Below are 27,672 nucleotides of genomic sequence, written 5' to 3'. Positions count from 1 at the left end.
TGTGTGTGTGTGTGTGTGTGTGTGTGTGTGTGTGTGTGTGTGTGTGTGTGCGCGTGTGTGTGTGTGTGCATGCTCTCTCACTGTCTCTCTCCATCATCCCTCCCCCATCTGAAACTGTCTGGTGTGCAACTGTTGCTTTCCTTCATCTTCATCTTTTCTTCTGGAGCTTTCAGTATGATCATTGCAGATAAAATCTTTTGCTCTCCTCAAAAAAGCGAAGAAAACCAGAACTTGTCTCAAGCTGTGTTGTTTTGCTGTTAAAGGATGAAGTGGGCGATGGAAATCCGGCTGTGAGAGATGATCCGTCTCTGCAGGAACAGGTCCAGGCCTGGCTCAAACAGAACCAATTCCAGAACATTCTTCAGCAAGGTATTCATGTCTACATTCTCTCTGCTTTCGATTCTCCAGCGGAAAGATCTTTCTAATGTTGATCGTGTGAAGATCCTGTGATTTGGTTTGTTCTTGGTATCTGTGACTGATAAGGATGCTTAGGTAATCTGATAAACTCAGAATCGACTGTTTGAAGACTTACTGTCAAACATCTTTGCTCAGTGTATTCTGTTTGCTTGAGTACACACAGGATTTTACATATTCAGTATCTTCATCAGTGCTGACACTCATGTTTGACTGGATTCATATAAAGCTGTAAACCACGTGAGGCCGTTGCAATGATTTCCTCAGGCACAATCTGAGGCAGAGCAATATGTTAAAATAACCTGCCAAATGTTAAAAAAATACTACTGTTTGAGAGATTACATATATTAATATTAATCAAAATAAACAATTGTTATTAAGTTCATTAGCCCAACTCCAGAGGCCGTGACACACAGTAAAAGGTATCTCTTTTTGTTCCAACCAACCATGACTGCGATATACAACAATTTACAGGGGATTCTTCTTCTTTTTCTTTTTTCTTTTTTTAAATAATGGTTTCAATTTCTGGCTGGGAACAGGGACATACAAACTGTGTCAAATGTCAATGATAATCACAGGTACTGATTATGTTTGTTGTATAATCCTAAAAGAGTTTAATTGTAGCTCGAATATCATTGTGCATGACTATAATATCCATAATGAAAGCAACAATGGATAACCTCTGATATGTAAATAAAATAAATGAAAGGAAACAGGAATGTTTAAACTGTGAAATCTGTGAACAAACAAGTGTATTCCATGACAAAAATTGTATGAACATATATAGTCAATGAATATATATTGTTAACAATTTTAAAATTGTTTCATTTTTATTCAATTTAGTATATACACATTTTGTTGTGGGTATTGCAGAAAGACTATGCCCACACACTCTTCTGATTGGCTGAGATTTGTGATTAATGTTGTGGCTTGTAGCCTCGTGTCTAATATGGACAGACAAATCGCTTGTCATTAGCATCTTAGTGCATCGGGTTTGGTTAGGACACGTCAGTGTGGGATGTTCATATAGAATATAAATCATGTGCATCACATTTTTGAATGTGATTAATCCAATTCAAATTCACAGTCCAAACCATTTATTTTATAGGTCGGCAAACAGTCACAAGATGCCATGCATTACAGTATTTTTAGCAATGAAAATAAGGTTAACAGCAATGGTAATAGTAAAACAGTCGCAACAGAAATATAAGTCACCAATGTTTGAGAAATTCATTAATTCATTTTATTAATAATAATCATTACCAATTCTTTTGCCAAGTTATATACTTTATTAACCTTACTGTAGTAAGTACTGGTGCATTAATATGAGTGCTGACGAACACATTTTAGAACCGTCCATTTTATAAATAAGGATTTGATTCATTCAAGAAATAGAGTTTCATGAGTGTTTTTATGATTTGATTATCTCAATGGTGATTTAAGGTATAGAGTAAGATGTTTTGTGAAATCAATGTTAGTTGTTTGCTACTATATGTGTGATATTTGCTTTTGTGCGACAGGTGCTTGTCCTCTTAAGGGCCTTAGAGTGAAAGTGTTCAGACAGGAGTCCAAAACCCAGTGGCTTCCTGGAGTCATCACACATCACGACCAGAACAATAGAACCGTAGCTGTCGTGACTGACCAGGTGAGACCACATAAACACACATATATATCATGTTGAGTATGTTGCGAGTAAGGTAATGTAAAAATATGTTTTATATAAAGGTTATTTTTTTTAATCTTCAAAAGGTTCGAGAGACTGTGAATGTAGATCCGTCGCTGGTTCAGGTGGTGTTACTAGATGATATCACCCACTCCTCGATAATGGGAGACAACTCAAAACGCAAATCACATATCACCAAGATCAATAGGATTTTTCTTGTGAGTAAAGATGATCTTTTTTTTTTTTTTTACATAGTTTTGGGCCAAAATTGCCCCTTAAAGTATGGTGAATTTGACAACTTTTCTTTGGGACATTTGGGGATGTGTTCATTGTAAAAAAGTGTTTGGTTAGGGCAGTGGTTCTCATAGTGTGGGGTGTTGGTGGGGGTGCGGGAGATCCGCAGAAAAAGAAAACAAAAAAATGAAAACAGCCGTGGCAAAGGCATTCAAGTGCGTGAGTGGCGATTGGCTCTCTGTCTTATAAAGTGGCACCAAATGCCAGTTCCTCCAAATCTTTCTTCTTCAAACTGTTGACTTCGCACCATCTGAACAAGCCCAATATAGATGATCCTCACTGTAGAACAGCACCTCTTCAACAGACTGCATCACATGCTGCTATTGTGAACTCGCCGCTCCCCTGCCGTGTTCCAGCGAGAAGACATACAAGAAGCTGAGCTCGTGAGGCAGCCGTCAAAAGAGCTCACTGCAGCCACTGATTATATATTGTTCATACAAATCAGCATCACTGAAATAATTACTTTTTTTGTTTGTTTATTTAAATGAAAACTTCTGCTCTGTTATTCTCTCTTATTGTCATATATGTTTAAACGTTTCACCAGCAACACAGAATGAAACAACTGCTGATTGCCAGAGTTTTTTAAAGGTTTAAAGGGGGACACAAGCAAAAAAGTTTGAGAACCACTGGATTAGGGATACAGAAAAGTTTTCAGTTAGGGTTAATAGCATTTATAATTAGCTTTAGTATTGACTTTATAGCAATAGAAGTCTATGGCATGTCCTTATTTAGATAGCTAAGTAAATGTGGTAACACTTTATTTTAGGGTATTTTAACTAGTTGCTTATTAGCATGCATATTACTAGAATATTGGCTGTTTATTAGTACTTAGTAAGCACATATTAATGCCTTATTCTGCATGACCTTATTCTTATTCTTAATCCTACCCAATACCTAAACTTAAAAAGTACCTTACTAACTATTAAAAAGCAGTAAATTAGAAGTTTATTGAGGGAAAAGTTGTAGTTAATAGTGAATATGTGTTCCATATACTAAAGTGTTACCGTAAATGTTTGTATTTGTGTCTTCCAGGGCACAGAAAGCGTATCAAATAACACTACAACAAATGAACAGGTAGAGACTTTAATACTCTTCCAAATGCATGACAGCAGAATGCTTATACATCATCTTGTTTAACAACACACTCTTTTTCTGTGCTGAAGTTGTGCATCTCTAGGCCAGTGCAGCAGCAATCTGCGCAGAGCGCAAAGAACTGCGGCATGGAAGATGATGAAAAAGAAGGAATGAGGGACGGAAAGAGGAGTGATGAGGGAAGAGGTGAGCTGTAGCCATGGATAATGATTATGATGATATTAAGAGCTCCATCTGTGTTAAATTACATTGAGCTGGATTCGGATTTATGGCATTAGCTTGATATGGAGTGCTGATTTTTTTTTTAAAGTGTCAATGAGAATCTTAGATGTAGCTGTTGAACTTTTTCTAAATCAGTATTATTGATCTTGTTATATATATTTTTATTTCTAGATTCTTCCAAATCTAAAAACAGCAATGGTGAGAGAAAAAGGAAGAAAGACGATGAGGAAAAAGATGACAAGCAGAGAACAAGATGTGGGTTGAAGAGGCTGAAAGCCAGCAGTGTGGTGTCCGACCTGTCTGACAACACTGATTCTGAAAATTCCAGCTGCAGAGTGCAGGATTCATCCTCGGATTCAGGATCAAAGAGACAGCTGAAACAGCATTACACTTCAAAGAGATCATTGGACTGTGAGGTTCACCTCTCCCATAAAGGCGGGGAACATTCCCCCGGCCAATTAGGAGAGTGTGAGACTCAGAAATTGGGAAAAACTCCTCCATCCGATTTCCCTAGTGAATCCTGCAATGGGGCATTCAGGAAAACAGAGGCACAGGAGTGTGCTACTGGTGTCAATGGTGGGAAATCAGATGAGAAAGGTGATGGAGGAACGACAGAAATAGAAGACAGGACTGAGGGGGCGTCTCGGGAGGACTCGGAGGCCGTGTCTGCACTGCTGGCATCCCAAGAGAGTGAACAGCTGGTCTCCATGGAAACCACGTGTGTGCTGCTACATGCATCACCTCTGGAGTGTGAAGGAGCGGAAGGTGAGCATGAGATGTCGACAAATGATCAGAGGTCAGAGGGTCAGAGTTCACCCACGCAGAAGCTAAGGGGTCTGAGTTTAACCAATCAGAGGTCAAGAGGTCAGAATTTCCCCATTCTGTGGCTATTACCACCAGCAATGACACTGCGGTCACAGTAGAAGAGGAGCCAAGGGGTGCATCCCCTCGCTCTCCTGTCAAACCTTGCAGCAAAAAGGAGGATGTAGATTCTAAACAGAGATGTTCTCCAGCAGCTGTGAATGCAGAATACGGACCTGTCATTTCTTTGGAAGCTACCCACAAGCCTAGTGTGCACGTCAGTCCTTGCTCCTCTCCCGAGATCATATCGAAACCTCAGAATGTACAGGAGATTTCCAGACAGAAGCAGAGTGCATCTCTAGAGATGTTGAAAGAGGGCACTCCTCTGCTTAAATCTATGGACAGAACACTTAGCAGCCTTAAAATGCCACCTAATCTGAAAATGACCTGCTCTGCAACTCCGGTCCTGACTCGGACTCCTTCTCCATCCCCAAACCGATCCAGAACCCCAACACATTCTCCTCCCTGTACACCTAATCGCACTCCCACTCCAGACAAGTCCTCCAAAAGTCCCCTCATTGTTGACAGGAAGGAGCCTTTCACTATATACAGAGACCCTGCTTTAGTCAGGGCGGAGCTTGAGGCCCACCCCACCTACATCCAGCCCCCTCACACACCCCCAAACCCCAAACACCACCTGAAAGCACCATCTCCCTCCTCCAGCTCACCCAGCCTTACCCCTACTTCCTCCCACAGCAAGCTACTGAGTCCGTCCCCTCATCCTGCACATCTCTCTCCCATTCCCCTCCACTCCCAGCCTCCCCTCTGCTCCCTGAGCACACCCCACTCAACCATCCCTCACCCACACCTCCTTCCATCCCTTCTGCCTGCGCTGCCCCCATCTGGCACACTCTTAGCTGGACATCCTCGTATCGGAGCTATGGGCCTTCCCCACCATCCCTTAGCCCTTTCAGGTAACCCATCTCTCCTGGGCCAGACCTCTGGTGCAGCTCCTCTGGCACCTCTTGGCCTCTATCCCCTCCTGTGGCCTCCTTTCCCCAATGGAGCCCATAGCTACCCTGGACTGGGCCTGCAAGCATCCAAATGGACACACCCAGATGGCACTGGTATCTCTGACGGCAACGTGAGGAGGGTAAGTGTCCTCACACACTTCTAGCATGCACATACCAGATTCTAGAAACAGTCATGATATTAAGCCTGGTCAGGCTGTGGTACAGAGTGGGTTGCTCTGACACATAAAGAGCTTGAGGGGACCTAGGTTTTTAGGGCTCCTATGACTCTTGTGGGTGAGATGGTAAATAGAGATGGACAGAAGATTAGAGAACAAGACAATGAAAAAACCACAACAAGTGGTGAAAAGAATGATTAACTAAAAGAAAGTGAGGCAGCAGACTAAGCCGCTCCCCAACCCCCCCCCCGTTTTATTCATGTGGTATCAGGAAATCCTTGAGTCATCTGTAACCAACTGTTCATCTTTACATGTATTATGGATATAAACAAGATTGTTTATCAATGTGAGTTCTCTTGTATACTAGGAGGGGATTGACTTACGTCCTTGCACATTGTGTATCAATTTTTTTTTTTTATCTTCCTAAGCTTTGAAGTCCTTTGACTTCTCTAGATCGATCCAAAACTAAATAAATAAATACATTTGCCTGAAACTCTGTTTGTCTGTGTGGTAACAGAACCCCTCAAGCCCTTGGCTTTCTCAACCCACCCCTGTTACTAATGCAGACGGTCAAGGGATGCAACCCCCACTCCCCATCCGACCCTCCAGTGCGGACCCTCAGAGAGCATCTAGGAGCACTCAACATTGCGTGACCTCCTCCAAAACCACAGAGTAAGTTTCCAGCTCAATCCTGCACACACTTTTTGTTTGACTTCATATCATTGTTGTGCCTTTAATTACAGAACACTGCTTTCTGATGGTGTGACAGATGTTCCTGGGTGTTATTCATTTTCTATAACTGCTCATTGACTGCATTGCACTTCCATATCACTTTCCATATTGTATGATCTAGAAATGCTGGCTCAGGCTGTCTTAAGCAAGATCTGAGTGTTGAATTATTAAAACTCACATTACCAACCTGGGATGTGCATTAATTGTGTGCATTCATTTTCAATTAATTTCCTATGGTCCGTCGTCAATTATATCTTATTTATCATACATACTGACCCTTACAACAAGCTTTTCCACATTCATTCCTGGTGTCCTTTTTTTCTAGAGAGCTGGATAGAAGAGCCGTCGCCGAGAGCACACTCATCCACACTCACTTCAAGTCTGAACAGGAGCGTGTCCGTGCAGCATTGGGCAAAAATGGACAGATTTACTCCCCAGTACCCCCTGAGTCGCCTCCAAGTCGAACCAAACAGTCACTTGTTGTTTATGATCTCACAGGTGAGAGACCCAACCGCTACCAAGAAGAGAACCGGCGCATTCTTCTGGAGAGCAGTGAGGTGGCACCGTTCACTGCTAAACTGGGCTCGGATAGGGAACCGCGATACCCTAGAAGCCCCACATCTGTCCTTCCTTCCAAGGAGAGGGAGAGAGAGATGGACAGAGAGAGAGACCAGGAGAGAAAGAGAGATGTGCATGCATTCAGACACACTCTTCCTCCTCGGCCACATTCGGCCCATCCCACCCCAACCCTCACTCCAAGCAGCTACTACACATCTCTGTCCAACAGTATAGAGAACAAGCCTCCACAGCGCAGAGTGCCAGCCAGCAAAGAACTCTATGAGAGGCTCAGTGCCAGCAACACAGTTACACCTGTCTTAACTTCCTCCAGCTCACAGGTCTCAATGAGAGCCAGACCTCCACCTCTCATTAAACGTCACCACGAAAAAGAAGAAGGTCTCCTGGGAAAGATCACAGAGCAACTTGCACATAAAGCATCTTCCATGGAAGCAGTAGAGGTAGCGACTGTGGAGAGAAGGGGGCCAGGCTCTTCTCTCATTTCTGTCTCCTCTTGTCCCCGCAATGTGCCTTTACTCCACCGTGCCCCTATTTTCCACCCTCCGGCACCAACCATTCTAGTTTCTAAAGATTCTGGACATGGCAGATTGTCCCCACCTACTCTCACACCCATTCAGCCAATGAGCTTGTCTGGTAAAGGTCAGAAGCAACAGAGGCCACCCACCCTGTTGCCTGAGCTCAAACATGTCACCTTAGATGGTAAAAGACCTGTGCCAGAGAAAGCAACGTCATTACAAGCCTGTGATAACCAATGGGGTGGAGTCATGTTTGGCAGAGAGAAAGTAGGTGGTGGGCACACAACAAATGGAGGTGTAATCAAACCTCAGTCGGCCACTGCGTCAGTCATTGTACGTCCAACGAGTCACACACATGCAACGATAAATTACACAGTGTCCGACAGCTCAGTTTCCCAGGTGCAGTGTGGCCACATAAAGCCATTGGAAAGTTTATCCAGCCCACACTCTAAGGAGGGCAGTGTTCAGCATAAGAGAGGTGTCCTGTGGACTCCAATGGATACTGTTCACCCAATCAACATGACTGCCCAAAAGGGAGATCTCAACACACCCATAAACATGACAACCAAACCTATTAACACAGATCAACCGAGTCACAGAGCGACACACCCCTTAATAAATATGAATGCCACATGCTCTAGGATAGACCTAATCGCAGAACACTGCAAGAGGAGAGATGGTCTAGCCGTTCAACCGAAGTTGGAGCCCTCTCCCACCTCTTGTTGCATTTCTAGAGACTTCCCTCATCTGAAGAAACACAGAGCTGGACTAGTTACTGCTGAATCTAGACTTAACACACATATGATTCAGCCTCAACACACTACACATCCTTTAAACGCTATGAAACATACCTCTCTCCTCTCAAATAGTAGGTATGGGACTTGCACTACACTCACTACACACACTGTGTGTTCTACACATGCTTCTGAAAGAGAAAAAGAGTCTGTATTCAACACTAGCACTTCTGAATGTCTCAGACTGGCATCAGGGACTAGCCCTGTACCAACAACCAAACAAGGTTTGTTAGCCAACGAGCAGATATCTGCTTCAGCCGTAACCAACCAGTCAGCTCAATTCAGTCAGAACAACTACCATAAACTGAAAAAAGCCTGGCTGACCCGCCATTCTGAGCAAGATAGAAGCAGTACGGCCTCCCAGACACTAGATGGCACTAAGACAGCTGTAACTTTGACCAGCACAAGCACCTCTGTGCCAATCAAACAGGAAGTGAATGGACTGGTGGATAATTGGTGCACTCAGGAGGACAAAGATTCCTCCTTAGACAGCAGAAAGTCCAAAATAATTGACAAGAAGCCTACTCAAGACAACTGGAAGTCTAGTTTAGAGGACAGGACGTCTAATAGTAATGGAACAAGTTTCAATTTAGAGGACAAAAAATCTGTCATAGCCTATGAGAAACCAGTGATAGCAGGCAAGAAGTCTTCCTTGGATGATGTTAAACCTGTCTTGGACAGAAATGGAAAGCTGGAATGTAAGGAGTCCTTTGTGGAGGACAAGAAAGCAAATGAAAAACGATCAACCCCAACACATATAAAGCCTGAGAGGGAGAAACGAGGCGAGAAACGCCCATTAGAGTCGAGCGGTAACAGCGAAAGTGGAGGAGACTCCGGCAATGAGAGTGAGAGTGGTGGATCAGGACGGGGGTTTAAACGGCCCTCTAAGTCCTCTTTTAAAATAAAGCCGAATGACAACCAGAAGAAGAAAGTAGATGAGGAGGAAAAGGAAGAAGAGGAAGAGGCCAAACCCAATGGAACTTTGCAAAGTGCAAATGATAAGCCTCAACAGAGGCTCGCTAACAGCAGTGAGTTTTTCTACCTGTTTAAATGCTTATGTATGTTTAGGCCTGAAGAGAATGTTAATAATTAGAACATCAAAACATTGTCATTGGTATTGAAGATAAAATAACTTTCATTTATTTTCTGTATAGAGCTGTACAGGCCTAATGGGTCTTTATAAAAGATTGTTCTCAAAACCCTATGGAAGAAAATGAATGGGAAAATAATAAACCTTTGCAGTATTCAATGTTGCACTCTGTAGCAGCTCTGTTTAAGCAACCCATTTAAGATTGACTGGCTGAACAATTACACATAATGTGTCTTTACTGAAATGTAATTGAGTCTCAGTTTCACCATGGCATTCAGAAGAAGGAATGAAGGCCATGACAATTCAAATCATGCATATTCAAACTGACGCTGAGAATACAAATGTGTACTCATCTCAACTATGTTATTCTGTTTCAGATGGCATCCCTCGCTCTGTGCTGAAGGACTGGAGGAAGGTGAGAAAGCTCAAGCAAACTGGAGAAACTTTCTTGCAGGACGACTCCTGTAAAGAGATCGGGACCAACGTGCAGAAGTGCCGAGAGTGTCGCTTGGATCGCTCACGTAAATCTCAGGAGCCTGCCATCTCACCCGTCTTCTGCCGATTTTACTACTTCCGACGGTTAGTCTTTCATGCTGTTGGCTAGTGTTTAACACTGTTCTTGGACATATGTGAACTCCCAGTGATGCATTTCATTTAGGTTTGTTTCATCATTGGTGCAACATTTATTTAACTCTCATGAAGTACAGTGAAGTCCACCTTTAATGACAGCATGCACTCAAATTTGCATAAAACCTAATAATCGTATTATCCATGATTTAATGAAAGCAAGAATATCTGAACATTTGTACAGTGTTTACATGGTAATTTTGTGACAAATTTCCTTATTTTATTAGTTGAACAGCACAATTCATACTTAACCCTAATTCTTCCCATTCTCTCTTCAGTCTGTCGTTCAGTAAGAATGGCGTTGTCCGTGCGGATGGGTTTTCGGTGTCTGAGCAGACAGATGAGGAGGCGGTTACAGTGTGGACGGGCAGCTCAGAGGACGAGGAGGATAAGAAGAAGAGAGAGATGGACCTTGAGACATCAAAATCTGTCCTTGCGCTCATCGGAGACAAGTTCTGCCAGCTCATAAAGACAGAGGACACTGCTTTCACCTGGGTCAAGAAAGACAGTACGTTTGTGTGGAATGACGGATACACAAAGTCTCTTATTCCTTGTCATTTTGTCTTTTTCACCTTGCCCTGCTGTCTTTTCTCTTTTTTTCTTTCTCCAGCTCAGATCATGTGGAAGCGAGCGGTGAGAGGTGTGAGGGAGATGTGTGATGCGTGCGAGGCCACTCTCTTCAACATGCACTGGGCGTGTCACAAATGTGGCTTTGTGGTTTGCATGGACTGCTACAAAGCCAGGGAGAAGAAGAAATCCAAAGGTCACTTGCAAATAACATCACAGATTTTACTATTGATTTTAAAGTTGCCTACAAGATTCCCTTTTCTTTTCACCTCTCTGTGGAAGCAGCCAGCTTAGACTGACATGCTGGTCCAAGGTGGTTTATGCTGGTTTGGTCTCAAGGGTTAAAAAATTAGCTGGTATGATCAATATGGTCTTGCTAACAGAAATCCAGTAGTCATTGAAAACCTGAAAAAATTTAAAACAGTGATTTCCATTATAGCAAAGGTGATGAAAAGTTCAATATATATATATATATATATATATATATATATATATATATATATATATATATTGTATATATTGTATATATATATATATATATATATATATATATATATATATATATATATATATATATATATATATATATATATATATATATATATTGTGTATATATATATATATATATATATATATATATATATATATATATATATGTATGTATATATATATTGTGTGTGTATATATATATATATATATATATATATATATATATATATATTTATTTATTTATTTTTAAATCCTTACCACGAAAGAGTGGAAAACTCAAAAGAAAGTCAAATGTCATTGATCAGAAGGTGTGGGAGAACTGTTTTCATTAGTCATGTTGACGAAGGAAGTCTTGGTTAATGGTTAAGGTAGTTAAAAAGCCTATGAGGCCATCAGCATCCAAAACATAAAATATCCTGGTCTTTTCAGCAGGTTTTTTGGTTTTCTCTTTCCACATAATTTGTATATTTTTCTTATTTTGTCATTCAGATAAGGAGCTGTATGTCTGGGTCCGATGCGTGAAGAACCAGCCTCATGACCTGAAGAACCTAATGCCTACTCAGATTGTACCTGAAACAGGTAAGCGTTGGTGTAGTTTTGTGTACTTATTTATATCTAAATATAACATCCTGTTATTTTCACCTTTGACTGTGAACATGAAAGTAAAAATAGCGCATTGCTATCTTTTCGTTAGTGTTGGCAGACATGCAGAGCTCTGTGCACTCGATGAAAGAAAAGTTTGGAATCTCATCCCATTGTCCCTGCACTGACGACAAAACCCTCAACCCCAGTGCGGCCACTACCAACGGACTCTCACCAGTAAGAATCTAACTTCACATGATGATTTATTTCATGGCAAGTCACAAAATTTGTGTAGCTCCACTTGCTTTAGATTTATATTTACATTTATGCAATTGGCAGACACTTTTACACAAAGCGACTTACGTTTTGCACTCAAGTAGCCTGGGTGCCAGCCCAAACCCCGCCCACAACATTTTTTGGACGGGAAGTTCGGTCTGGACTCGATCCATTGTGGAGTAATTATGCTCGGCTCCCAGAAGGCCGAGCCAATCAAATTGCCAGGGCGGGCTTTAATCGATGATGGACAGGCTATCTGCGGTTACGTAACCACCCACGTCATCAAAGAGCGCTTGGGTTGAATTGGTTTTAACCAACGATGACTGCAGCTGGAGAAGTAAGATGTTTAGATTCCGCTATCACGTCTGTAATAAAAGAAATCGACAGCGCATTAATTTTAAAAGATGAACAAAGAACCGCAATCAAGGCATTTGTCGATGGGAAAGATGTGTTTGCCGTCCTTCCAACGGGATTCGGCAAAAGTTTAAGTACAAGTTCAACATACGTCACTTACTGCGTTGCTCTGATTGGTTGTAGGTCTATCCAATTGAGTTTTTTTTTTTAATGGTTCGGTTAAGACACACCCCATAATTCAAGTGCAATGGAGCAGTATCAGACTCACATTCTGCCTAGAATATGAGTATGACGAAGTCAGGCTAGCACTCAAGGTATACAGTTGATTAGTTCATGCATTTCCTGGGAATCAAACCTATGGCCTTGGCTTTGCTAAAGCCATTCTGTACAGCTTGAGCTACAGGAGTGTTTAGATGCATATGAAGCTGTATAGTTGAATGTATAGCTATTTTATGAAAGTGTTTGTGTAACCTCAGCTTTCAGACAAAGATCAGAGTGACTTGAAGAGCCGGCAGATCCCAGATCAGCAGAAGAACTCACAGAATGTCACACTGAGAGCGCACACTGAGAGAAGAGGTAAGGAAGTGCCTACAAAAACTCACAAAACCAAACACAGATCATTCATCTATTCTGCACTTGCATCATCCATTTACAAATAGAAATGCGCAATAAGACCTTTTATTTGTTATTTTTTCACAACATGCAGGTAGGCCCTGCCCACAGTGAAATCTCATTGGTTCAGATTTTCTCCTTCACATAGTGTATTGAAAATCAAATATGTTCTGAGTTGCTTTTGTCATTTTGCACAGCATTTTGTTTTCATTGAAAAGTAGTAACCTGTCGCACCTGTTTTTAACACAACTTTGACACATTGTGTATTTTCTGAAGAAAACACATCAATGTGTTTTAATATGTTCTTATTTATCCAGAGAAGGCCGAGTGTGACAGTAGGAAGTCCGTGAGCCCTGAACAAGGATCAACATTGCGTGACCTTTTGACCTCCACAGCTGGGAAGTTACGTCTTGGGTCTGCTGGAGGTGCTTTTGCACCAGTTTTCAACATGTCTGAACAGGTTTGATATATACATGATTGTACAAATGACAGTATAATATGTTGATAACTAAACTAGTCTTGTAAATTGTAATAAACTCTATTTTTGCTTCATTCTTTAGGTAACCCAGAACACTCGCATGCCCAACATCCTGGATGACATCATTGCTTCTGTAGTAGAAAATAAGATTCCCGCTACAAAGATGGCCAGGATGGGGCTGAATCAGGATTTGCTGCCAGAGGAGGAGGTGGGGCAGAGGCCAGAGGGGGTGAAGCTTGACGAAAGCCCATTGGCTGATCCCCACACCGTTGTCCCTCATGATTGGCTAGGAAACCACCGGCCTGCTTTGGCTCAAAGATCACCGTCACCAAGGCAACCAAAGACTGTTCAAAGAAAACTGGACACAAGAGCAGGTTTGTATATCATGCTAGTGGAGTATTAACTGTCTCTATAGATACTAGTTGAGAAGGAAATATCAGTTTTTTTATATCAGTTGTTTTTAGCTGAATATAGAAATGGCTTCTTGTATATATATTTTTTTTTTAAATTTACAGTTCAAATGTAAAACAATCTTTGTATTGTATGATTCTGAAGCTGAAGTTTGTATGTCACTTTAGCCAGTGCTGGTGTCTGGATTGCACAAGAGTTTGAACGCTAATCTGTGGAAGCCTGAGCACTTCAGTCGTGAGTTCTCCAGCCTCCACAGTGACCTCTACAATTGCAGAGATGGAAGCGTCACAAACTCCAAGGTCAAGGAGTTCTGGGATGGTTTTGAAGATGTGTCAAGTGAGTGATCCAGATTAGCATTTTTATACTCATTTCTAATTTGCTGAATATGATTAATTTGACTCTTTGGACTAAATGTTATTTGCATGCGTGTGTATTTGACCCATAGAGAGGCCTAAATCTGCTAAAGGGGAGTCAGTGGTGTATAGACTGAAAGACTGGCCATCAGGGGAGGAGTTTTTGGCACTCATGCCTGCCAGGTACTGACGCCCTTGGAAACATTTGAAGCATATGTTGTCTTTCAGACCTCACCAGTATTTGCATAAAACACCGCTTTGTACTGCTAATGCTTTCTCAATTTGAATACACTTTTTCCACTATTTGAATGCACCTCTACACAAGCTTAGAACTTTAGGCATGCTATAATAGAGTGGAACAAGTGCCAGAATTAAAAACGCATTAATTTCAACATAGAGAAATAGATTCCTATTTGACCAGCCTTCTAGTTAAACGGATAGTTCACCCAAAAAATGAAGATTCTGTCATCATTTACTCACACTCAAGTTGTTCCAAACCTGTATGGATTTTATTCTTTTGCTGAACACAAAAGAAGATTTTTGAAGAATTTTTGAAGAACATGGGTAACCAAACAGTTGATGGACTTCAATGACTTCCATACTGACATTCTTCAAAAAAAATCTTCTTTTGTGTTCAGCAGATGAAGGAAATTCATACAGTTTTGGAGCAACTTGAGGGTGATTAAATGATGACAAAATCGTTCATTTTTGGGTGCACTATTCCTTTAAAGAGAAATGTGGCATTGCTTTTTATTTTGCAAACGCTTCCATCAGACTCTACATTATTTCTTGATTTTGACCAAAAAAGTAAATGCATTAAAATTAAAATCCAAAAAAAGAATTCACTATAAATGATGAGTGCTCAAAATGTTATTAAACCATCAAGCCATATTAAACAACATTATAAACAACAATATAAACAGAATTATTGTCATCATTATTATAAGAATAAGCAGAATGCATTTTAATTTTATAATAGTTTTGTAATAAATTCTTATGAATCTTAATGTTAAGACATTGCTTTTAATGGCATATCTTGTGTGCCCATCTCAGATATCATGATGTGATGAAGTCTTTGCCGGTACCAGAATACACAGACCCAGAGGCTCATCTGAACCTAGCCTCCCATCTGCCCTCCTTCTTCATTCGACCCGACCTTGGTCCTCGCCTCTGCTGCGCCCACGGTATTCTTTCTTTTCTGTAGTCACTGACAGTGCTGTTGTGCTCTTTGTTATACAGTGGACCTTATGTTCCTGTGTTTGTTCAGGCATAACAACATGTCCAGAGCAAGATTTCGGGACCAGTAATCTACATGTTGAAATCTCAGACACCATGAGTATTCTGGTATATGTTGGAGTGGCTAAAGGAAACGGAGCCCCATCCAAAGCAGGTACTTGCAAGTAAACATGAGATTATGAGGCTGAATGACACTGATGTTTTCCTCTAAAATATTGATTTGCCTTTGTAAGTTTGCATATTCATTACATTATTTAACAGTAAAATCCATTGCTTCGTAAGGGAGGTGGATTTGAATGTTTAAAAATAAAATGACTCAACAGTCAATAGATGCACATCAATACAAAATCATTCCTTGACTTCCTGTAACATCATTGCTAACAATGTCTCTTTTAATGTTGATAAGAAATAAAAATATTTTTTATTTACCAGACTCAGGCTTGAGATTTGCCACTCAGGCTTTTATAATTACGTGTATAATTAGTATAATTATGTGTTTACAGAGTCTTGGGAACTGCTAAAATAAAAACTTTATTGGTGTCCTTTAAAATGCCAGCATGAGAGCTTTTAAAGGAATATTGTGAGCCATAACGTGTGTGTAAGACTGCATTAATTTGGTTGTTAAATCCCTTTGTGTGTTAGGTGTATTGAAGCTCTTGGAGGGGGAATTTCTGGATGAGAGTGTAAAGAAACGACTGAAAGACCCTAATGAGATGCCAGGTGCTCTGTGGCACATCTATATGAGCAAAGACCTACAAAAGATCCAGGAGTTCCTACAAAAGGTACCACACTACTTGATCATGTAAAGATCATGACCTTATGTACTTACTGGTAAGGAATGAGTTGCCTGAACTAGTGCATGTAAAGTATGGTGTGCCACAAGGCTCAGTCTTGGGCCCTTTGTTGTTCTCTCATGGCATTAGCTTGCATTACTATGAAGATGACACAGACCTCTAGATTAAATTAGTTCACTAAACACTTCCCTAATCAATGAGGATATTATATTCATGCTTTTGTGTGTGTATGTAGGTTGCTGCTGAGCAGCAGGCTGAAGCAGATCCAGGGACGGACTCGGACTCAGAGTGGGATAGTGATGCCGACCCCCTGCGTGAGGGCGGATGGTATCTGAGCCCCAGGCTGAGAAAGAAGTTACAAGAGGAATATGGCGTTGAGAGCCGCACACTCCTCCAGTTCCATGGAGATGCTGTTATCATCCCTGCTGGAGCTCTGCACCAGGTACATTACAACACTCACAATACCAGCTACATCCTCCTAAAGCAATCTATCCTGTGCTTTTGGGAAGGATGGCTGGTTTTTTAAAGCTGTCAAACCACCAGGCATTCAGCATTCAGTATTTCACGCTGTGTCTTTTTAGGTGATGAATCTGCACAGTTGCATCCAAGTGAATGTAGACTTTGTGTCCCCTGAACACGCGCACAACTCCTATTATCTAACTCAAGAGCTCCGCCTTCTCAAAGACCAAGTGAACTATGAAGACAAACTCCAGGTACTTCCATCTTCCTACTGTGACCTATTTTTCGATCGTTTAATTTCCATTTCTACTGCATCATGCTGGTAACCTCACCCACAGTGAAATCTTATTATTCCAAAATCATGCTCCGCATAACTCTATATTAATCATCAGATACTTTCTGATTGGTTGTGTGGTGGTGTGTCTCATGGTATTTTCAATTCATTCCTTTTAATTCTGGCTTATGGCTGGAATACACTACATGATTTTAGCTGCTATTTACAGTCCGAAGGAGTCAACAGTAGTTGTCGGAAGTCAGAGCCAGTGTGCAGATTTTGGTCAGTTGGGTTTGGAGGATCAAACATTTGATATTTTAGAACATATATTGTTTTCATTTGTCATGTGTCTCCTAGTAACAATGCGCATGTGAGTTTGTATGAGTTTAGAACGATTGAAAGTCTTATTATAGTGTATTTCAGCCTTCAGTAATAAGAGGCATGATGTAACCACAATTGCTATTACAGTTTTAAATTCCCTGATTGTGATGCTTACATTTTTCGTACTCCACAGTGTAATTAGGCATCATTAAAATCTGATTTCACAATATCTTTTCATTTATTGTTCAGGTGAAAAACATCTTTTATCACTCTGTGAAAGATGCTGTAGCCACATTGAGGAAACATTTAAAGGAAAACACAGATGAGCTAAAACGGGAGGAGTCCTGACAATGCATCTCCTCCTCTTTCCAAACCCTTGGAGCATAAAGACTATCCCAAGATTCTCCAGGAAAGAACTTTGATTCCAACAAAACGGGCCGTGACTTCCTCTATGATGTCACTTTCTTCTCTTTGATTTTCTCTCTTTGTTTGTCCCTCCCTGTTGTGTCTTCCTGCATGGACAGAAAGTGAGGTAAGGGGTGGAAGTACAACAAACGGAGAGATAAAAGTAGAACACTGTGCTCTCCAGACAGGTGCAATGAGCTTTAAAGCCCATCACTTCCACTTGCCGCACATGCAGAGGGCCATGGAAAACAATTAGAAAGAAGAACACTGGCAAATACATGTTTTTCCCAAAGGCGATAATGATCCATGTTCTTTATCAGTAGTTCTTGCACTGCGAAGTGTTCACCATGCTGTCATGCTGTGTTTTGAACAGTTGGAGAGAGCAGAGATTCTAACGCAATCATTGCAGCATTCCATCAAATTAGCAGCTGCCAAACTGACAGGTTTTATTATGTTTAAGCAACATTAAATTATTTACAGTTTGGCAAATATTCACTGTGCAGAGGGGGAATATTAAAGAAATGTGTTTGCTTGAAAAAAAGATCTTGTGAAATTTTCAGCTGAAATGTATTATGTAAATAGCAGAATATACATATATAAATATATATATTAATTATGATTTTCTATAACATGGTGTGCTTTATTTGCTGTACGTGTTGTTTGCTACTGTATGTACATTGAAGTTAAAGAAATGTTTTACATTTTCCATTAAAAATGGAATAATCAAAAATTCTCTTTCATGACTCTGTTTATGTGCTCCATTAATATCCATTAAAAAAATGAAAGGTTATTCAGTCAGTTTTCTAGGTTTTTATTTAAAAGGATAGTTCACCCAAATATTATTTACTTACTCATGTGTTGATCTAATGCAGGGGTGGGGAATGTTGATCCTGGAGGGCCATTGTCCTGCAGAGTTTAGCTCCAACCCTAATTAAACACACCTGAAGCTGATCAAGGTCTTCAGGATTACTAAACTTACAGGCAGGTGAGTGTTTTTTTTCAGAGTTGGAGCTAAACTCTGCAGGACAATGGCCCAACAGGATCAACGTTCCCCACCCCTGATCTAATGCCATATGACTGTTTCAGACCACAAAAATAGCTCACGCCAATCAATAAAATGAAATAGTGACCAGCTTCAAGCTTTAACAAAAACAGTGTTCTGAGGCTTTGGTGATAAACAAACCAAAATGTAATTTATTATTTAAAGGGGACCTATAATAACAAGTGTCCCCAGAATGTGTCTATGAAGTTTCAGCTCAAAATACCCCACAGATCATTAATTGGAGTTTGTAAAATTTGCCCATATTTGGGTGTGAGCAAAAAACACTCCATTTCTGTGCGTCCCTTTAAATGCAAATGAGCTGCTGCTCCCGTCCCTCTTTCCAGAAGAGGGCGGAGCTTTAACAGCTCGCACTTCGGTTGCTCAACAACAACAAAGCTGGAGAATCTCACGCAGCCAAAATGACGATCGTCAGTAACAGTGTTCAGCCTTACATTGTTCAAACCGGAGTCGACACTGATGGAGAGACTCAGGAAGAAGTTACAACTTTTAGAACGCAACTGGACATTTCTTAATGGTTAGTGGATACATTTTTGTAGTTGCTGTGGAGTTGATTCAACTCATCATCTAGCATGTGCCATCATGTTAATCTTTTGTGCAAATCTTCTCTAAAGCAGCCCAACATGGCCTCACCCCCTTTGTTGCGTTTTCTCGGGGCGGGGTTTATGTTAATTTTAGGGTTAGTGATGTCACCAACCCGGGAAGAAGTTCGTTGTAGTCCCTACCAGCCACTGGTTGTAGTCCTTAAACAGAATTCAGTAAAAGAAAATATCTCCCTTTGCATTGAACTTTGAGCGTCGTAACTTTGCAGATGTTGTTTATGCTCAAACAGCAACATTACACACTAACTAAAGTTTAAAAAAAAAAGTGAAATTAATCAATCACCCCTTTAAGCAAAAATCCTGACTTTGGCCATTTGTCTTCTGTCTTTGACTGCATGTTCATAAGACTGTATTCCCTATTGCCCATGTAAAGAACCATTTCACTTCACTGCTCTCACATACACTTTTATAAAGTGAAATGTAAAACAAAGTAGAATGTAGTTTTTAGACAAATACTGCTCAATTCTGACACATATCAATAATATTGCTTGGAATCTAACGGTTAAAGTCATGAAAAAGCATTAGCAACACATTTTACATCTGTGATGTATTTCAGAGTGAATCAAGGATACTCAACAAGAAAAAGGTTTTTCCTATTTATTCATTATTATTACATGTTCAACAAGACAAGGAACATTTGTCTATTAAAAAGGTAAATAAATAGGCTCAACTTCAACCCAATATTGACATTCTAAACTACATTACACTGACTAAAGTTCATGCTTTCAGTGGCTGCTCTCATGTAAGGTGATTCACTACTGCTCAATAGTTTGAGGTAGTGTAGGTGGATGCAGGACTAGCTGTCATTTGCCGTCTCCAACAGTAGTTGGATCTCATGCTGGAGGTCAGAGGGCACATTCAGGAGCCTCATACCCAGCGGTGAAGGTTGAGCTAGAGAAGCCGGGGGGCTCTGATGCTCCTCATAAGGGTCTCTCTTCAGACTATCATTCTCTGCCTTCAGTTTCCCGTGTTCCTCCAGCAACCGCTTGTTCTCCATGAGCAGGAAAGCAATGAGCTTCCACAGGTCAGCGATGGCAGTGCTCTGCTCTTCCAGTCGAGTCTTGTCATCTTTGGCAGCCTTCCAGCCGAGCGGAGGACTCTGGAGGACTGTTTGACTGGGACACTGTGTTTTCAGGGATGAGGTGTGTTTTGAAGGGCTGACCAGGAGCTTTCCTTTGAGTTTAGCCTGTTTGCAGCTCATCTTGATCAGGCGCTGCTGTTGGAGATGTCGTTCTCTCTGGAGCTCTAAAGACAGCCGTACCTTGATATATATCAAAATATAGTTAAAATGACTGTATACTGTAAATGACTGTACTTCACAACAGTGTCTACACTCTGTGAAAAGAAAAGGCACATTAAGAAATTACAGTAGTACATAATGTAAAAGAGCATAAAGGGTTAGTTAACCCAAAAATGAAAATTCTGTCATTAATTACTCACCCTCATGTCGTTCTACACCTGTAAGACCTTCGTTCATCTTTGGAACACAAATTAAGATATTTTTGATCAAATCTGATGGCTTAGTGAGCCCTCCATTGACAGCAAGACAGTTAATACTTTCAGATGCCCAGAAAGCTACTAAAGACGTATTTAAAGCAGTTCATGTTACTACAGTGGTTCAACCTTAATTTTATAAAGTGACGAGAATACTTTTTGTGAGCCAAAAAAACAAAATAACGACTTTATTCAACAATATCTAGTGATGGACGATTTCAAAACACTGCTTCATGAAGCTTTACGAATCTTTTGTTTCGAATCAGTGGTTCGGAGTGCGCATCAAACTGCCAGAGTCATGTGATTTCAGTAAACAATGCTTCGTTAGGTCATAAGTGTTTAGAAATTTCAATGGTTCACCACTGGGGGGCGTGACTTTGGAGGTTTGATTCACTTTCCGAACCACTGATTTGAAACAAAAGATTCGTAAAGCTTCAAAGCTTCATGAAGCAGTGTTTTGAAATCGCCAACCCCTAGATATTGTTGAATAAAGTCGTTATTTTGTTTTTTTGGCTGACAAAAAATATTCTCGTCACTTCATAATATTAAGGTTGAACCACTGTAGTCACATTTTTATGTTTTTTTATGTTTTAAATACGTCTTTAGTACCTTTCTGAACATTGAAAGTATTAATTATCTTGCTGTCAATGGAGGCCTCACTGAGCCATCGGATTTCATCAAAAATATCTTAATTTGTGTTTCTGAAGATGAACGAAGGTCTTACAGGTGTAGAACGACATGAGGGTGAGTAATTAATGACATAAAATTTCATTTTTGGCTGAACTAACCCTTTAAAAAGTAAACGGGAGACCTTTCAAAATGCCATTTTGTCCTTTCTGTACGGTACAAATTTAAGAGAGCTACATTTCTGTAGGCATGAGCCTTAAAGATGATAACGCATTTCCATCCACCTATTTTTATGCACATTCTGGGATATTGCATAAAAAATGCTGGATGGAAATGCCAAGATCAGCATGAATTCTAAAAATGCGCATAAAAAATTTATACAATGTATACATTTTTTTATCCGATAAGAAGACATGCGCATAAACTACTATAGAAACACTTTTACTGAATAAATTGATGTGCCACAAAAAACTCTATACCTCATCGGTGGATGTGATTGGATAACTGGACTATCCAGCGCACCAATTTCATTGCACTGCATCTCAAAATTTGGTTTGACTTTGATCATTCTGAAATGCCTGAGCCAAAGTCTGACATCAGAATGATTTGGTTTAATTTCCTCACAATAGCGTCTGCTTTCCAAAACACCAGCATTTAAACGCAAGATGACAGCGTTTATTGTGTTTTGTCTGCGTGCTCTGAGACTCAAGTCAATTATGGAGAAAAATAGAGCCACAGTGGCTTCCCCGATTACAGCAACTTCCCTTTTTATTACAGATATTTACAACAATTTCCGAGGAAGTGACGATTTTGTTCTCTTGAGCACATGGAATGGAAATGGAATTTAGGTGCAATCTAATATTGTACCTAAATATTTGTATCAGGAAATTGGTAAATATTTGAGGACTGTGCCTTTTTAAAGAATTTAATACTTTTATTCAGTAAATATGTATTACATTGATCAAGAGTGACAGTAAAGACATAACTTTCTATTCAGAATCCTAAAGAAATGCATCACAGTTTCCACATACATTTTAAGCAACACAACTGTCTTAATAAAAATTTGAGCAGAAATTCAGTATATTAGAATGATTTCTGAAGGATCATGTGACACTGAAGACTGGAGTAATGATGCTGAAAATTCATACAATTTTAAAAATATTTAAAAAATATATTAAAATATGAAAAGTTATTTTTACATTATAATAATATTTCATAATGTTACTGTATACTATATTCACAAATAATTACAGCCTGTGTGAAACTTCCTTCAGAAACATTTTTTTTTTAAACCCTTTGAAGTCCAAACTTTAAACAGTAATGCAAGTCTTTGCATTTCAAGGCACAACTAATGTACTCTAAGTAGGCCAACATGGAATTTGAGACCATCTGTGTCTTTTGCCCTAAAATTGATGCAGACAAAAATGAGGAAAAATTCTCCAGATTCCATCTGGGTCTATATTTGTTGCACATATTTCCAAAAAAAAGCTTGAGATTTTTGTGATATACTTAACTATTACCATGCCTCTTCAATTAAAAAAAAAAACTTCAATTTTGTATTTGAATATTATAAAGTCCATTTAAAAAACTGTTAAGACAGGACAAGTAACTAAAACGACACTTAACATTAATGTCTACGCTACTCAAAGGCAGACAGTTGGAATGGAGTCACACCTGCCTTGTCATGCCGTCTTACCTGTTCATTCTGTGTCATTGATAAGGCCTCTTTCAACAGCTCTGAGCAGAGAGAGACAACAACACATTCATTTACTCTTTCATTTATTTTGTGCCAATTCTTTATGTGTGGATTGTCTGAAGAACAAAGGGGGCTTCATTACTTTACCTGCTGCTTCACTATGGCATAAAATCGCATCCTCATATTTTTCTTTCGCCAACAACTGATCTGCCTTTCGGCCAAAATGATGGGCCTGTAGTAAAGACAATTGCCATGTTTTCTGGAGAAAAAGGGTCACAGGATTTAAATAATGATGTCCCACTTTATATTAGGTGTCTTTAACTACTATGTAGTTGCATTAAAAAATGTTAGGTACATTGTATGGTGTTCATGCTGTATTGCAAAACACTTTTGCTGCTATTGAGGTGGGATATGGGTATGGTTAGGACAGGTCTGGTGGTATGATTGGATTCAAGGATAGGTTTAGATGTAAGGGAAGGTCAACAGTGTAATTATAGACGTAATTACAGAAATTAGCAACTGAAATTATATGCAGGTATTTTAAAAAATAACAAGTAGGCTACAATGTAAAAACATGTAGCACAATTAGAGCATTGTATTAAATGTTAGTACATAGTAGTTAAAGACACTTATGGGTTCAATAAATAAGTTGGTGCTTGAGTCTTAAAATAGTGACTTTTTTTAATGGAATCCAAACTATAGCACATGCCAGTCAATGCATTTCATAACTCTTATGAGAAAATACTGCAAGCTGGTTATGCTTTTGGTAGAGTTGTCAAAAGTACGGACTTCATTACCGAGTCGATACCATAGACTGCAAAAAATATGGACGACGCACCTTCACTCTCTTCCATTGTAGTAACTGAAAGGGTTAGTTCACCCAAAAATGTATAATGTCATTAATTACTCACCCTCATGCCGTTCCACACCCGTAAAACCTTCGTTAATCTTCGGAACACAAATTAAGCTATTTTAGTTGAAATCCAATGGCTCCGTGAGGCCTCCATAGGGAGCAATGACACTTCCTCTCAGAAGATCCATAAAGGTACTAAAAACATATTTAAATCGGTTCATGTGAGTACAGTGGTTCAATATTAATATTATAAAGCGACGAGAATATTTTTGGTGTGGCAAAAAAAACTAAATAACAACTTATTTAGTGATGGCCGATTTCAAATTTTTTAAACTTAATTTGTGTTCCGAAGATTAACAAAGGTCTTACGGGTGTGGAACGGCATGAGGGTAAGTAATAAATGACAGAATTTTCATTTTTGGGTGAACTAACCCTTTAAGATATTGTTGATGAAATGCGATGGCTCAGTAGAGCAAAGCCATTGAAACTTTCAAGGTCCATAAAGGTACTAAAAACATATTTAAATCAGTTCATGTGAGTTCAAGGGTTCTACCTTAATATTACAAAGCGACAAGAATACTTTTTGTGTGCCAAAAAAACTCAATAACGACTTTTTAACAATATATAGTGATGGGCCGATTTCAAAACACTGCTCCGGAGCTTTACGAATCGAATCAATGGATCGGAGCGCCAAAGTCACGTGATTTCAGCAGTTTAGCCGTTTGATAGGTGATCCGAATCATTGATTCGATTCGTAAAGCTCCGGAGCAGTGTTTTGAAATCGGCCCATATTGTTGAGAAGTCGTTATTTTGTTGTTTTTTTGAAGATGAACGAAGGTTTTACGTGTGTAGAACGACACAAGGGTGAGTAATAAATGACATTATTTTCCCTTGAAGTGTGTCAATATGGCGCTGACATCTTGAGTCAGTAGTGAGCGCGAAGTGGAGCCGCGAAAATCGGAGAATAACACATTATGTCGGTGTGAAATAAATAAACAGTTCTGGAAATGTACAAATTAAAGTTAAGGCTCCAATCTCCTCCCGAAGATCCAGAGAAAAGTCCCTTGGTGCTAAATAAATTTTATTTATTTACGTTACTCAAACTTTTTTACTAGGCATAAATAAGCTATTAACATAAGGGTCTGTCAAATGAACACTTAATAATCACATTTAAGGCATAAAGTTGGACATATTTTGCATATTTAAAACTTTAAACACGTAAAGCCACAACAGAAAAAAAAAAAAATCTTTATTTTACTCCAGTAACCGCAACTTGCCAGCACATTTTATAAAATTATACTGTTATAAAAATCACTTACACGATTTAGAGGGCTCTCCATTACTTCCATTTCTATTTTAATCCTTAGTTTGACCGATTTACCAATGCTTAACTCCTTAATTTTACTCCGAGGACAAACAGTAGCAGTGACTGGACACCTTGCGCAACTTCACGAGCGCGTTTGTAGTGAGGTCACGTGAGAACGGGAGCCTGACTCACACACAGTGTATGACGCCATCTGCTGGACAACACGGGCGCATCACGAATCTCCAATCACGACCATAGACCAAAAAGACTACTGATAAGAAAATAGCATTGAGCGTGTGTAAATATTGTGGAATGCTTGTTTTGTTTAGATGAGCAGCAGTGCATTACAAGGCTTTGCGTCACGTGTAGGCTATAAATGGATCATTATCAGGACATAAACAAGAAAAATCATAGATAGGCTACTCAATCACATTTGATAGAGCTTTCAAAATCTCTTTGAAGTGCTATACAAAAATAAGTCACATTCAAACATTACATTTCAAGCTCAGTATTTTAATAGGGTGAAAATGCGGTGATCAGTTCTTGGCCCAAATTACAAAAATATTGTCACAATATATCTATTCAGAATAAATTCCGAACATACTGTGAATTCGTTGAAATAATGTAGCATTTACAGTTAGAGACAATAATAATAATGTCTTTTAGGATTAGGGTTTAATAATTCAACTGTATTTTCTGTTTAGTCTCTTATTTGTATCATTGATTTTGTTATTCAGTGTAACACATTCTGATTGGTTGATTTGACTGTTTTATTGAATATGTAGGTTGGTGTACTCCAGCATGTGCACATTGGGGGTGGATGTTTTGTCTTTGACTATTCAAAGAATCATTTGTGGGACCCTGAGCAATATCTGCTGGCTGAACTGCTCAAATGAGACACAACATCAGCAAAAACATCAAATCAGTTCAAATCCCGTCATTTGTTTTAACACTCAAATACAAACCGTTTTCACACAGATGAAGCACATAAAGACAAAGTCATGGAGAAGCGATAGTGGTATTTCAGCTGGTCCATGTTGATTTTCCATCTAATGATCCACGCTCCCCATCCTCTCCCTGCTGCTGCTTTCTGTCTTTGTTTCTTGGTGATGACATGGGCAATACCATCAAACTATAGGGGCTTGGTCATCCATCTTCCTGCTCTTTCCTCCTACGCATGGGGAATTTTGCGTGATGGGGGTTCACTGATCCCTGTGAAAAAAAAATCTGGAGCTTCTTATCCAGGAATACTTGGCTTGAGTTATTATTGCATGATATTTATCAGCTCAGAAGCTCTTGAAATTACTCAACAGTCAATCAGATATAGCTGTAAAATTGCGTTTAATAAATACTTATATTAATTAAAAATTATTTTAAAAACTTAAAATCATACCTGCATAATCATGAGTGAGACTTTTTTCTTAATTAAACATTTAAATAGACTAATATGAATTTGAACTAAAGTATTTTACTGTATACATTAACATCTGTGCGACACTTACTCTCAGATACTAAATAAATTCAAATACGCAGCACACCCAGTATAAACAACTAATGATTCTATTATAGTTTAACATGAGACAATAATATTACATACTGCTTCAGTTCTTAATTGTTAATTACAGTCTTGTTCTCCAGCAGTGGATTAAACAGTAATTTATTTGCTGTATCATCTGGAGCTCTAGGCACGCAGGCGATTGGTTCTGTTGGACGGCGATTCTGAAACATCAGCCAAAATCATAATGGCCAGCCTGCAGTGAGGCTATTTGTGTAATGTTCTGCCCTGGCAATATTTTACCTAAATAAATTGCACTTCCTAAATAGCTTCATAACTGAGAATGAGCTTCCATTCATAAGAATGGAGGCAAGTAAATCAAGTAAATAGATTAGAATAACTTCTAAGTTAGAATGAGGCTTTTTTAATGATCAGTTCTTAAAAATGTAACCCTCCACCAGACTATTTAGGATGTCCAGTGGATTTGAAAGAGTTAGTAACCAAACAGTTGATGGACCCCATTTACTTCTGGAAAAAAATAGAAGTCATTGGGGGCTATCAATTGTTTGGTTACCCATATTCTTCAAAATATCTTCTTTTGTGTTCAGCAGCAGGTTTGGAACAACTTGAGGGGTGAACTATCGCTTTAACAGAGCTGGGGAGTAACGGATTACATGTAATCTTGATTATGTAATCAGATTCCAAAAATCAAGTACTTGTAATTAGAGTAAACTACTTTTTAAAATACTCGTAATCAGACTACAGTTACTTTTTAATGGATTACATGATTACATATTTACACAATGGCAGTAAGTTGTTCACAATTCATTGATTCTCCTCATTTTTAATCTTTTTTAACGTTTATATTTTTTCATAATAAACCTGCCGCTTATATACGTTCGTAATTCTTTGAGTTTTC

The 27,672-nt window shown here is 39.4% G+C and overlaps 3 protein-coding genes across 7 annotated transcripts in view; 1 reads left to right on the top strand and 2 right to left on the bottom strand.

Moving 5' to 3' along the window:
• jmjd1ca (jumonji domain containing 1Ca) overlaps positions 1-18,344 on the top strand; it is a 62,719-nt gene extending 44,375 nt beyond the window's left edge. The window contains 26 exon segments of the mRNA XM_048191640.1: positions 264-369; positions 1,935-2,059; positions 2,164-2,295; positions 3,404-3,445; positions 3,535-3,649; positions 3,857-4,474; positions 4,477-5,639; positions 6,193-6,347; positions 6,733-9,320; positions 9,760-9,961; positions 10,288-10,517; positions 10,620-10,772; positions 11,555-11,644; positions 11,760-11,884; positions 12,754-12,853; positions 13,207-13,349; positions 13,450-13,668; positions 13,670-13,741; positions 13,946-14,114; positions 14,224-14,314; positions 15,185-15,315; positions 15,399-15,521; positions 16,010-16,149; positions 16,397-16,603; positions 16,743-16,874; positions 17,465-18,344. Coding sequence (XP_048047597.1) covers positions 264-369; positions 1,935-2,059; positions 2,164-2,295; positions 3,404-3,445; positions 3,535-3,649; positions 3,857-4,474; positions 4,477-5,639; positions 6,193-6,347; positions 6,733-9,320; positions 9,760-9,961; positions 10,288-10,517; positions 10,620-10,772; positions 11,555-11,644; positions 11,760-11,884; positions 12,754-12,853; positions 13,207-13,349; positions 13,450-13,668; positions 13,670-13,741; positions 13,946-14,114; positions 14,224-14,314; positions 15,185-15,315; positions 15,399-15,521; positions 16,010-16,149; positions 16,397-16,603; positions 16,743-16,874; positions 17,465-17,563 — 7,470 coding nt within the window. The 3' untranslated portion in view covers positions 17,564-18,344.
• A 1,521-nt stretch (positions 18,345-19,865) lies between these two features.
• nrbf2a (nuclear receptor binding factor 2a) lies at positions 19,866-25,428 on the bottom strand. Of its 3 annotated transcripts, none has more exons than XM_048191661.1 (4): positions 25,272-25,428; positions 23,247-23,358; positions 23,100-23,140; positions 19,866-20,543 (listed from the first exon to the last, which is right to left on the bottom strand). In XM_048191661.1, exons 1-4 carry the CDS (start codon positions 25,299-25,301, stop codon positions 20,079-20,081), a joined length of 648 nt encoding a protein of 215 aa, XP_048047618.1. In that variant the 5' UTR covers positions 25,302-25,428; the 3' UTR covers positions 19,866-20,078. The 3 variants fall into 3 exon arrangements, with proteins under 3 accessions (XP_048047618.1, XP_048047620.1, XP_048047619.1); XM_048191663.1 differs by having other exon boundaries at positions 23,247-23,331; positions 25,272-25,412; XM_048191662.1 differs by lacking the exon at positions 25,272-25,428 and adding an exon at positions 24,011-24,064.
• Positions 25,272-27,672, bottom strand: part of znf365 (zinc finger protein 365) — a 37,343-nt gene continuing 34,942 nt past the window's right edge. For 2 of the 3 annotated variants that reach the window (XM_048191658.1, XM_048191659.1), the window contains exon 6: positions 25,272-26,470. In XM_048191658.1, the coding sequence (XP_048047615.1) occupies positions 26,461-26,470 (10 nt within the window). In that variant the 3' untranslated portion in view covers positions 25,272-26,460. The remainder of the gene's footprint in view (positions 26,471-27,672) is intronic. The other variant, XR_007185011.1, reaches the window with a different exon arrangement.

This window comes from Megalobrama amblycephala, linkage group LG5 (genome assembly GCF_018812025.1).
Source record: "Megalobrama amblycephala isolate DHTTF-2021 linkage group LG5, ASM1881202v1, whole genome shotgun sequence".
Classification (NCBI taxonomy): domain Eukaryota; kingdom Metazoa; phylum Chordata; class Actinopteri; order Cypriniformes; family Xenocyprididae; genus Megalobrama; species Megalobrama amblycephala.
Note: the sequence above shows the minus strand (reverse complement) of the source record. Positions and strands in the feature narration are given on the sequence as shown.

What these genes read in the sequence shown, in the direction of transcription:
- nrbf2a (XM_048191661.1), bottom strand. Translation starts at nt 25,301, where the DNA reads ATGGAAGTAATGGAGAGCCCTCTAAATCGT. An exon ending in TGGAGAGCCCTCTAAATCGT is followed by an intron (nt 23,359 to 25,271) that starts GTAAGTGATTTT and finishes CTTTTTCTCCAG; the next exon opens with AAAACATGGCAATTGTCTTT. An exon ending in CAATGACACAGAATGAACAG is followed by an intron (nt 20,544 to 23,099) that starts GTAAGACGGCAT and finishes ATATATATCAAG; the next exon opens with GTACGGCTGTCTTTAGAGCT.